Below are 12,035 nucleotides of genomic sequence, written 5' to 3'. Positions count from 1 at the left end.
GACGTCCAGGTCGTCCACGGAAGTTAACACCTCGACAGGAGCGTCTTCTGATGAGAAGGGTTGAAGAAAATCGGCATGCAAGTTCACTGCAGTTATCTAAAGAAGTAGAAAGCCAAGCTGTGGTGACTATTTCCCGTGACACAATACGGCGTACACTGCAGAGGAATGGCATGCATGGATGCTGTCCACGAAAGAAGCCTCTCCTAAAGCCCAGGCACAAAAAAGCCTGCCTAGAGTTTGCCAGGGCCCATGCTGACAAAGATGAAGACTACTGGGACTCTATACTCTGGAGTGATGAGACCAAGATAAATGTTTTTGGAACTGATGGCTTCAAAACTGTATGGCATCACAAAGGTGAGGAATATAAAGAAAAATGCATGGTGCCTACAGTGAAACATGGTGGTGGCAGTGTCCTTATGTGGGGCTGCATGAGTGCTGCTGGTGTCTGGGAGCTGCATTTCACTGATGGCATCATGAATTCACAGATGTATTGCTCTATACTGAAAGGGAAGATGCTACCATCACTCTGTGCCCTTGGTCATTATGCACTTTTCCAACATGACTAAACACACATCTAAGGCCACTGTTGGATTTCTGAAGAAGAACAGGGTGAAAGTGATTCAGTGGCCAAGTATGTCTCCTGATCTGAACCCAGTCGAACACCTATGTTGCAAAATGTCGCCAACTTGTTTATTCCATGCCTAGAAAACTTGGTGCTGTCATTAAAAATCATGGAGGCCATACAAAGTACTAGATGTAGTAGTTTTTGTTGTGGGGTGTACTCATTTTTGCACCACCCTAATTTGAGTAAAACTGAAAAATGTGTAATCTAAGTTATATTATTAACCTTACTTTCACGTTATAAGTTAAACAGATGTTATATTAAACTTTGTCTTGTCAACATTTTGGAAATTGTTTGTGTTCATTGAGATATTGTTTAAAATGTTACTTTTCAAAGGGGGTGTACTCATTTATGCTGAGCACTGTAGAATCATGCACATCACATAGAGCAGGGGTTCTCAACCTTTTCTACTTGAAGGCCCACCTATTCATACTTGTACCGATTTGGGGCCCATTAAAAAAGATCCCCAATTATTTTGGCTCACCTATTCTGTTAGAATCTAATCTAAATATTGTGTACTAATGGGATGCAACATCACTCCCTGTTACAGATGGGAGCCCAGGAATTAAATAAATGCAATAAAAAACAAACTGTTTTTAATTTGTAGGTATTGTATTTAAAACTGTATGGATGTACCAGAAGTCAAACCATGCACTTCTCAGTCAAAAGGGATTAATGATCCAAAAGTGGAGTCTGGTCCATTAACACAAGAACTTATTGCCATGTTTGTGTACAGCAAACAAGCAAGTTATTAAAACCAAGAAGTACACTCAAAAGAAGTGGATGTAGAAAGTACTCAATGGGATAGATCCTTACATGCTAACACAGAAGGATTTTTCCTATGAAAGAAAAGTTTACCAGCTAAATTTGACATTAGTAGAATAAAATTTGATTCGATTGTAGGCATAACTAAATATAAAGACAATAGTTATTCATACTATTAATTAACTTAATGTGAAGATAATTAACAGATAATCAACAGATTTTAATGGGGTTTTTTTAAGATTATGTATATTTTTAGTCTTTTGTATTTGTAATTATTTGTATCTGTACATGTATGACCCCACCAGCTCTGGTGATCCACTTATTGTGCTTAAATAAAGTTATTCATTCATTCATTATGAGCTGGAAAATTATCCATCCGTTGACTTCCCCGAAAGCTCAAACTACCTGGTGCTGCAGACATCATTCTACATGGACACACAAATGAAAACCTGGAAGAGCATGGAGGCATACAACTTTTGATATGTGGCTGGATTAAAGATCTGGGGATCAGGACACTACAAGATAAATCCTGTATCGTTTTTGCGGGTAATTAGGAGATTCTGGGCTTTTTGTCTGCGTCTTTGCGATGGTTGGTAGGACGCTACAAGTTTTGGTATCGAGTGTAAACAAACGTCAGCTGCTTGATTCCTAATCCTCCATGCTCTTCTCTTCCAGCAGGCATCACAGATCCATAGAATTTGCCCACAAACGTATTTATTTATAGCTCTTTCTCTCTGTGTGTGTGTGTGTGTGTGTGTGTGTGTGTGTGTGTGTATATACGTGTGTGTGTACATGTGCGCAGAGGAGGAATGTGACAAAATAAAGGCTTCTTCATCTTAATTTACCCACAAATGTGTTTATTCCACTTGAAAAGTGTTCGGCAAACCAGCTACCGGATTTGGGACACTACGACATCCTGAACTATTTAGTATTTGGCTTCAAACTTGAAAAAAATTTGCAGCCTACTAGATGGCGCTTCCGGCCCAGTGGGTGGGAAACAGTGACATAGTGTATTAAAATATTGAAAAAAGTAGCTACAAATAAGCACCATGTGTTGCTCCATTCATAGTATAATGATGGATCGTTTATTTTGTGCACAGAAAAGTAGCAGATCAAGTACGTGGAGTAATTAATCATGGAGTATTACCTCAGTGAGGCTACTTGCTATTGTTTGACACTTTAAGACTACCTTAAGAATCTAATTACTCCTTACAAGCCATCACATCCTCTCCGTTCCTCCAGTAGAAATCTCTTAAAGAAACCTTCCTTCGATCTCAAGACCTATAGAAGTCATGCTTTTTGTATTGCTGCTCCTGAACTGTGGAACAGCTGACCAGAAGACATCAAGGACTGTACTAAAATCGACTGCTTTAAACAAAAACTCAAGATGCATTTGTTTAATCAGGCCTTTGAAATGGAACTGTCTCCAGCGCTGTTGAACTCACGGAAATGGCGCTTTATAAGTCCATCATCATCATCACTTAGCACCATTCAGTCTGATAATAATTTTGACACAAGTCAACGAAACATAACGATTTAATGATTTTGGAAAAAAAACAATTCTCCAAAATTCGAGGCCTATTACCTGCTAGTTTTCAACAAGCTAACATTAACTAGCTAGTGTTGCGTTTGCTCGCAAAATAGCTGACCTTTCCGTGGATTGGGATTCTGCATTATGTTCCAGTTTGTTTCTTCATCCTGTGTAATAAAGAAATAATAGCCTCTAAAAATGTTGGTCTTTAGATCTTGGTGTTATAAAATCTGCCTCCAATGATTAGCAATCTTTGCTAGCTTGCTAATCATTTCTAAATAGAAGTATCTGTCTGGATCATTAAGAATAAATTGTATTGTATGCCAGAAAATGATTGAGTTGATAATGTATTTTTCATGCACTAGTACAAGGGTACAAGGTCAATGCTCAGCGCATTGCCAAGTTATGTCTGTTGTGTCTGTATAATGTTAGACTTTTCAAGTACGTTATTGTTACTAAGTAGCTTTGACTGCTATATTTGTGTTGTTGAATGGATCATTTCTATCAGCTTTACCGAACAAATGACAATAACATTGAGCTAATAAATGATATGTAATAATAAAGGATCTGTACTAATGTTTGTTTCAGGTACTTTATAAAACAGCCTGGAGTGAGAGCATTGGCCGTGACTGTGCTGCATATTGTGCTAAGAAGTAAGTGTTTCTTCACACACACACTACAGCATAATTAATATTGCAATCATATTTATTAACAGAGGTGTCAAGTAACAAAGTACAAATACTTTGTTACTTTACTTAAGTAGAAATTTTGGTACTTTCTACTTTACTGGAGTAATAATTTTTCAACCTACTTTTTATCTCTACTCGTTACATTTTCAAGCATTTACTTTCACTTCGTTACGTTTATAATAGTATCGTTACTTGCATTTCATTGCGCCAATCTTTATATTACTTTATATTACTTATATTACTTTGTGGCGGCACGATGGTGTAGTGGTTAGCGCTGTCGCCTCACAGCAAGAAGGTCTGGGTTCGAGCCCTGTGGCCGGCGAGGGCCTTTCTGTGTGGAGTTTGCATGTTCTCCCCGTGTCCGCGTCGGTTTCCTCCGGGTGCTCCGGTTTCCCCCACAGTCCAAAGACATGCAGGTTAGGTTAACTGGTGACTCTAAATTGACCGTAGGTGTGAATGTGAGTGTGAATGGTTGTCTGTGTCTATTGGCCCTTTTCCACTACCCTTTTTCAGCTCACTTCAGCCCGACACGGCTCGCGTTTCGACTACCAAAGAACAGCACGACTCAGCTCGCTTCAGCCCTGCTTAGCCCCTAAAACTCGCACCGTTTTGGAGTAGGGCTGAAGCGAGCCAAACCGAGCTGAGTGAGGCTGGGGGCGTGAGCAGGCACTCCCCTGTGCACTGATTGGTGAGGAGGAGTGTCCTCACATGCCCACACACGCCCCGCGAGCACGCTGGGATCTGTAAACACCGTAAACCCGGAAGAAGAAGAATTACGAGAATTTCTGAAGCCTTATGCGCCTCACCTCATCTATACGCTCTTGCCAGTATCTGTTGGCGTTGTCAGTGACAACAAGCCACAGCACCAAGACCAGCAACACTAACGACTCCATGTCCTCCATGTTTATTGTTTACTATTCGGGTCGTGAGACTACCGCTTAAAAGATCACTGATGTCACTGTTTGCGCTGTTTAACGACATCACGTGACGTCCACCCACTTTCGCTAACTCCACCCAATGTGTCCACTCACTTCCAGCCAGCACGGTTCAGCGCGGTTGTAGTCGAAATGCAACTCCAACAGCCCCGCTCAGCCCGACTCAGCACGGCACAGCTCAGCCCAACTCAGCCGCGTTTGTAGTGGAAAAGCGGCATATGTGTCAGCCCTGTGATGACCTGGCGACTTGTCCAGGGTGTACCCCGCCTTTCGCCCGTAGTCAGCTGGGATAGGCTCCAGCTTGCCTGCAACCCTGTAGAACAGGATAAAGCGGCTAGAGATAATGAGATGAGATGAGATATTACTTTGTCCACCTAATAAACTGCCACTCAGGGCCAGTGTTGCCAGATTGGGCGGTTTCCCGCCCAGTTGTGGGGTTTAAAGTGCATTTTGGCGGGTTTTGAACATATTTTGGGCTGGAAAACGTCAGCAGTATCTGGCAACACTGCTCAGGGTGCTCCAAGCACACAGCAATCAGAGCTCTGACTTCGACACCATTAGTAAATTGCGGGCTCTCGTTCGTTTGTCAGGAGTGGAATCCCCCCCACGAACCATATGCGGCATTCTCTTTTCTGAGTCAGGTTAAGTTTACAAACGCAGTTATGGTATCTTGGTGGGTGTTAGTGAGTAAAGTGACAGGTCTTAGCTTAGTAAACGTTATATTAGCTTGTAGTGTGTCGGCATTCCAGCGGCCGCCCTTTCTCTCCTCGCCTGTGTTCAGCCTCGCATTGCTGGAACACAAACATTCTGTTGACTTCTCTCGGTGAGCCAGTAACTAGTAGGGATGAGAAAGTGTTTTTCTTGCATTTTAACTGGAACCTGCTGCCTCTACTGCACGTCCCATATGAAAAAGAAAAAAACTGCAATTTTACAGTAGTGTTAGTGTAGTATTCATTCATTCATAGCATTCAAATACTGTATTATTACTGCCGTTTAAACAGTGAATGCAATGCAACTTTGGACACAAAATGATTGCCAGCATACTGCAAAAATATTGCGTTATACAATATTTTGGACATTACAATGTTTTTTTTTTAATATATACATTTTCAATAAAAATTTATTGATAACTTACTTCTGAGGTATGAAGTTTTACACCATTACAACACTTACAGACAACAAGTCATTATTACTTGTGCTCCATGAAACACATTTTAATGGGTCAGGAGAATGTACTGTATGTGGACTTCTAGGCTGCGCCTTTGTCCTTAATAGCATTTTTTCCTCTTTCATTACTTTTACTTTTGTACTTTAAAGTAGTTTAGAAATCAGTATACTTTTTACTTTTACTTGAGTAAAAAGCTTCAGTTGATACTTTTACTTCATGAAAAGTATTTCTAAACCATAGTATCTATACTTCTACTTGAGTAATAAATGGTAATACTTTTGACACCTCTGTTTGTTAATAGTAATAAGGCTTGTTTTAATTTGTAGCTGTACCGTATGTATATTATACGTGTGTGTGTATGTCAGTCTGAGAAAACTCACTCGCTGTGATTGAAACAGCTAGTCAGGGTTGGCCCAAACTGACGTTTTTCTACCAATAACACACCCTGTCCCCAGCATCACTCCCTACTCACTATATCATGAGTCCACCATTTTGTAGTGCTGTCCAAATGTATAGTGAGCATTATTACACCCTATATAGTGCACTCAAAGTATCCCACAGTGCATCACGAAAAATATTGTATAACCAATGGTCACTAACCAAGCAATACAGTATATTCCATCATGCATTGTGGTCACGCTGAAAGAAATCAAATCAAAAGCCTCAAATTTGATTTAATAAAAGGCAGTGGCAAAGAAGAAAGTATTCAGCCTTGATTTAAAAGAAGTGAAAGATGCAGCAGACACAAAGTACCTTGTATTTTTTAATGTGGGAAATACACTCAGTATAATATGGATTTATCACAAAAATACATGTATGTATTTGTTATTTTGAAACCCCACCAACTGACTGATCTGGTACATTTTAATTGTGCGACAGTAATGACGTAAATAACAGTGCGGTGGAGTAGTGTCCGAAAGTGTTTTTCAATTTATCAGTGAGCTCACTATATAATCCTCTATATAGAATTCCCTAGATAGGGTGGAGAGTAGTGAACGAGTGAGTGATTTCGGACACAGGAACAGTTTTTCCATGTCAGCTTTAAGTGTAAATGTATTTCACCAAAATGATTAGGTTTTGATCCCGTCTTGGCTGTTTGCCTGCATAAAGCATGTTCTATGAGGAACCAGTTTAAAGGTAGAGAAGGTCATTTTGGAGAAACCAGTAAGAGTAAGCAAGGTTTTGAAATTATCCAACTGAAAAATTCCCATCCCCTTCCTCCAAAGACACTCCTCTGAACCACATGAACGCGCACTGCCTGATTACTCCTGGAGGACAAGTGGACAAGAGAAAGTGTTAGGGGTCATATCTAACTAAATCATATCTCATTCCCATGGTTAGAACTCAAAGCTGTCGACGAGCATCGCTAGCTTTAGCAATTAATTTGGACCAAATGAAATGCTTGGATTGGTTTGATTTATTTGTTGTCCTCAGGATGTAAAGAGTTCTTTAAGAAATGTTACATAAACTGCATTTAAAGCAGTTACCTACCCTAGCTTTAACAAATGCAGCAGAAAAAACATTCACTGATCAACTGATTAAAAATGTCTCAGTCTTTGCTAGCTATGTGCTATTTCCTCACACAGTGAATATCGCACCTCGATCGAGTCATTGGACAGCTACAGGCCGTCATGAAACCTGACCTAGCTAAATCTAATCGATTCAGTTTGTAATCAAATGTTCAAAAAAATAAAGTTCCATGACGCTCCTATGCCTGTTTTCATGTTTATTCATGTCTCTTTAGCACGATATCTCAAGAACGATTGGTCAAATGTTTGCAGAATTTATACTGAATCATGACTGTAACCAGCAGATGATTTGATTTTGGAACTGAGCCAAACAGGGTCAAGGTCACAGCAAGGTCATATGTCTACTTTGATCGCTTCCTTCCTATTTGAGGCAAACAAATCGGTAACAGAAGGACTAGACTCATTGGTGGCAGAGACATCCTCGTTGACAACATTGGCATTTTGTTTTTCACCTAAAATGGCAGAACTTGTGGAGATGCACGCAAAAGACAAACACTTGTGCTCTGGAAAGACTCTAGTTTTCAGAACTAAGCGTTATAGAAAATGTAAACTTTTCTCTCATTGTGTTACATGTTTATTTCATTACACTCTTGTTCATAGTGTTTTATCATTATCTCTGATAAATGTATAAAATCTTTTTCTTTCCGTCTTCCTCTCTCTCTCTCTCTCTCTCTCTCTCACTGTCCACCTTCCAGGTACTCGGACCACCTACACCGTTTCCACGAGAACGGTGACAATCCTGATATGTGGCAGTGAGACATGAACACTCAAAGCTGGCGGTCTTGGCGATTTCTCTACTCTTTCACTCATATATATATATATATATATATATATATATATATATATATATATATATATAACTAAGTACCATGTATCCTAAAAACAGTTATTCAGACAACCTGGTACAAACGCATCAATATTTTATGGATTTCTGAACAAATCTTGGTTATGGCCACTAGAGGGCGAACTTGATTTTGTGGTTTTGATTTCTAGGGAGGAATCTAAAATTCCTAAGGATTATAGAGCATAGATTAGTAGAAATGAGCTTTTCTGTGTATGCTATGTGATTCTAAATGTTAGGAAAGAAAACGTTATTGTAATTCTGCTTTATTTTAGTGTAGGGACCAGTTTATGTCTGAATTCTTATTTTTCTTCTTGAAGAACATGAAAGGATTAGTAGGTGATTAAATGAGAGAGTTTAAAATCTGTAATCTTTAAAACATTTAGCAACATTTATTATTATTATATGCTTCTAGTCTTTCTCTCTTCCTCTGAACCCCAAATCTTTGATATCATTAACAGGGTGTGGCATTACTATATCTGTTTAGATTCTATGCAGAAGCCTAATTAGTGGAAATGAATAAATATATTAACGTTGTGGAAAGGAAAGTCAAACCAAGGATTAAGGGTCTGTTAATATTTTTGTTTTAACTGGATAAATTACTGTTGCTTTGTTAAAACCATCCTGCAGGTAAGTGGAGCTTAAGCCAGCAGGTAAAATCTGACCATGTTGTATACAGATCGAGGAAAGCTTACTAGCTGTAGATCATCTGCTCTTGTGTTTTGTTCAACGTTATGCAGTGCATCATGTGATGATCCAAATTGTGTAATAGACGTGAGCGTCCTCCATTTCCTGTTTGATTGATTGGCATGTCTCTGTTTTGTGCTTTTTTCTGATTAACCTAATAAAACTGTCGAGCATCTACAGTAGGTTGATCGTGCTTATTTTCTGTTATGGAGGACAGAGGATCTACAGTATACTGTATTTCAAGCTACACTCACAGCCACTTTATTAGGAACACCCATACAAACACCTGCTATTTGATGCAGTTCTCTAATCAGCCTTGACAGCAGCACGGTGCATCAAATCACGCAGATACAAATCAAGAGCGTCAGTCAATGTTCACAGTGTTCAAACATCAGAATGGGAAAAATTGTGATCTCACAGTGAAGTATGACTTTCTTTCACTGTGGTATGGGTGTTGGTTTGAGCCAGATGGACTGCTGGTTTGAGTATTTCAGAAACTGCTGATCTCCTGGGGTTTTCACACACAACAGTCTCTAGAGTTTACACAGAATGGTGTAAAAAAAACATTTTTTAAGTGAACAAGCGACAGTTCTGTGGGTGGAAACAAATGCCTTGTTGATAAGAGAGGTCAGAGTGAAAATGGACAGATTGGTTCAAGCTGCCAGGATGGACTCGTACAGTGACTCATATAATCACTCTTTACAACCGTGGTAAGCAGAAAAGCATCTCAGCATGCAACAGCAGACAGAAGACCACACTCATTGGGTTCCATTCCTGCAGCCAAGAACAGGAATCTTAGAATCAAGAACAAGTTCCTATTAAAGTGGCCGGGGAGTGTATACATGCTCTATAACTTTAAATTAATTAAAAGTGTCTGCTAAATGAGTGAAATGTGAAACTAGTTGCCTTTAAAAGGAAATTAGTGAGGGGGCGGAGCTTTCAGGGAATTTCATGGCTGAAAACAAAAAAAATAAATAAATAAACAGAAGCCTGAAATAAAAAGGCGAAGTTTATTGTTTTGCTCATTTATGCAAATATTTTTAAGTCATCATTTGAATAAACAATAATAAAAACTGGTGTATTTAGTTAACATTACATTTTCAGCTTTCCATCACAGGAAAGTCCTCAGGACTGGAGCTTATCTGGTACAATGTGTGTGTGTGTGTGTGTGTGTATACACATATATGGTCCGTCTCAGAAACTGGTCTCTCATTTGGGACATTACGGTCAAAAAATAAATTTTCTAATTTTACTCTTTTTTTTTTTTTTTTTTTGCATTTACCTAACACTCAATGTTTCTTTTGTCATGTTTAATAAGAATAAAGATAGCATCTTGCTTTATCTGGCCTCCACTGTGGAAATTTTTTTGATTACAATTCAAATGCTTTTGTAAAATTGATTTACATATAAAATACACTACATCATGAAGAATTAAAGCCCCTCCTTCACAGATGCGTGTAAATATTATAATAATAAATAATAATACATTTCCTCTTTTTGATTGCTTGGGTTAAAAATGCCAAGTTATGATGACTGAACTGATTATTCACTTAAATATGAATTATATATATACATTTTGGGTATTTGATATGGCGAAATAGGACACAATGGAAAAATCAAGAACACACCGGAAAGATGAGAATAACGGCGCTGGTAAAAGAACAGTGACTGTACCGGCTGAAGGTCGCGCGGGTCTCTGCTGCGGCGCGTGAGCAACGGGACATCACTACCGCACCGGACGGAGCGGGGGCGGGGCAAAATGACTGGCCGTAGATTCTATCAAAAGTTCGATCTAAATTGACCATGGTTGCAAAATATTGGCCAAAAATACGCAAGCACTACGAAATATGAAAGTAAGATGAAAAAGAAACATTCTATTGCCTTATACTGCAAAACTAAAACAAAATAAAACTGTCAAAACTCACCTTTTCAGTGATAACGTCCGAACAGATCACTCGCATAACAGAAAGACCGCAAATGGAAGCACGATCAACTTCTAACTGTTGGAGTGGAAAATTCCATTCTACACATGCAAATTGTTAATGTGTGTCCTTCCCCGCACACAAATACGGTAAAAAATAGACCACAACTCATATGAGAAAATGGAGTTACAACGGTGATCAAATATTTTACATGCTGTTTTATTACGGTTATGATTATTCTGTGAGCGCACCAATCCTTAGGTGTATAAAGTTACAACTTAAAATACAATTAGTGATAACTATAGACTTTTCAGTGGACTACAACCTTTTTAAGGGAATGCGATGTAGTCAACCATTTATCATGTCCCAGATCAAGCCGCCATTTTCCCACAAATTTGCAGAATTTTTGCCAAATTCTGAATATTCACATCAAAGATTTAGTTTTATCTGTATTATTTCTTTCATCATTGTATTTCAAATTAAAACCAACATCACCATTCAAAACCGTATAGTTTATTGACTGTGAGTATATTTAGTGGGGTGCCCCCACAGTACCCAGTTTCTGAGACAGACCCATACACACACACACATACATATATATATATATATATATATATATCTCATCTCATCTCATCTCATTATCTGTAGCCGCTTTATCCTGTTCTACAGGGTCGCAGGCAAGCTGGAGCCTATCCCAGCTGACTACGGGCGAAAGGCGGGGTACACCCTGGACAAGTCGCCAGGTCATCACAGGGCTGACACATAGACACAGACAACCATTCACACTCACATTCACACCTACGGTCAATTTAGAGTCACCAGTTAACCTAACCTGCATGTCTTTGGACTGTGGGGGAAACCGGAGCACCCGGAGGAAACCCACGCGGACACGGGGAGAACATGCAAACTCCGCACAGAAAGGCCCTCGCCGGCCACGGGGCTCGAACCCGGACCTTCTTGCTGTGAGGCGACAGCGCTAACCACTACACCACCGTGCCGCCACATATATATATATATAAAATTATTTTCTAATCTCATTAGGGCCCAAGTGCCAGAGGTGTGTGGCCTCCGGTGTCCACTAGAGGGCATTGCAAAGCCCTATTGTTTTCCTAAAAAATCTTGTTTTCATTTATTTATTATAAATAAGCCGGCCGGGCTCAGCCCGAAGAGGTGACGTGGGCCCGACCTCCTGTGGGTTCACCACCCACAGAGGTAGCAGTAGGGGATTGGTGCAGTGTGGATTGGGTGGCAGTCGAAGGCAGGGGCCTCGACGACCTGATCCCCGGACACAGCGGCTGGCTGTTGGGACATGGAATGTCACTTCGCTGGGGGGGAAAGAGCCCGAG

The 12,035-nt window shown here is 39.8% G+C and overlaps 1 protein-coding gene across 2 annotated transcripts in view; it reads left to right on the top strand.

Annotated features, from left to right (window-relative positions):
* Positions 1-8,946, top strand: part of cux1b (cut-like homeobox 1b) — a 296,665-nt gene extending 287,719 nt beyond the window's left edge. For both annotated transcript variants that reach the window (XM_060905892.1, XM_060905893.1), the window contains exons 22-23: positions 3,507-3,571; positions 7,935-8,946. In XM_060905892.1, coding sequence (XP_060761875.1) covers positions 3,507-3,571; positions 7,935-7,995 — 126 coding nt within the window. In that variant the 3' untranslated portion in view covers positions 7,996-8,946. The remainder of the gene's footprint in view (positions 1-3,506; positions 3,572-7,934) is intronic.
* The last annotated feature ends 3,089 nt before the right edge of the window (positions 8,947-12,035 follow it).

The sequence above is a fragment of the Neoarius graeffei genome, chromosome 23 (assembly GCF_027579695.1).
Source record: "Neoarius graeffei isolate fNeoGra1 chromosome 23, fNeoGra1.pri, whole genome shotgun sequence".
NCBI classification, from domain to species: domain Eukaryota; kingdom Metazoa; phylum Chordata; class Actinopteri; order Siluriformes; family Ariidae; genus Neoarius; species Neoarius graeffei.
This window is presented reverse-complemented; position numbering and strand designations above follow the sequence as displayed.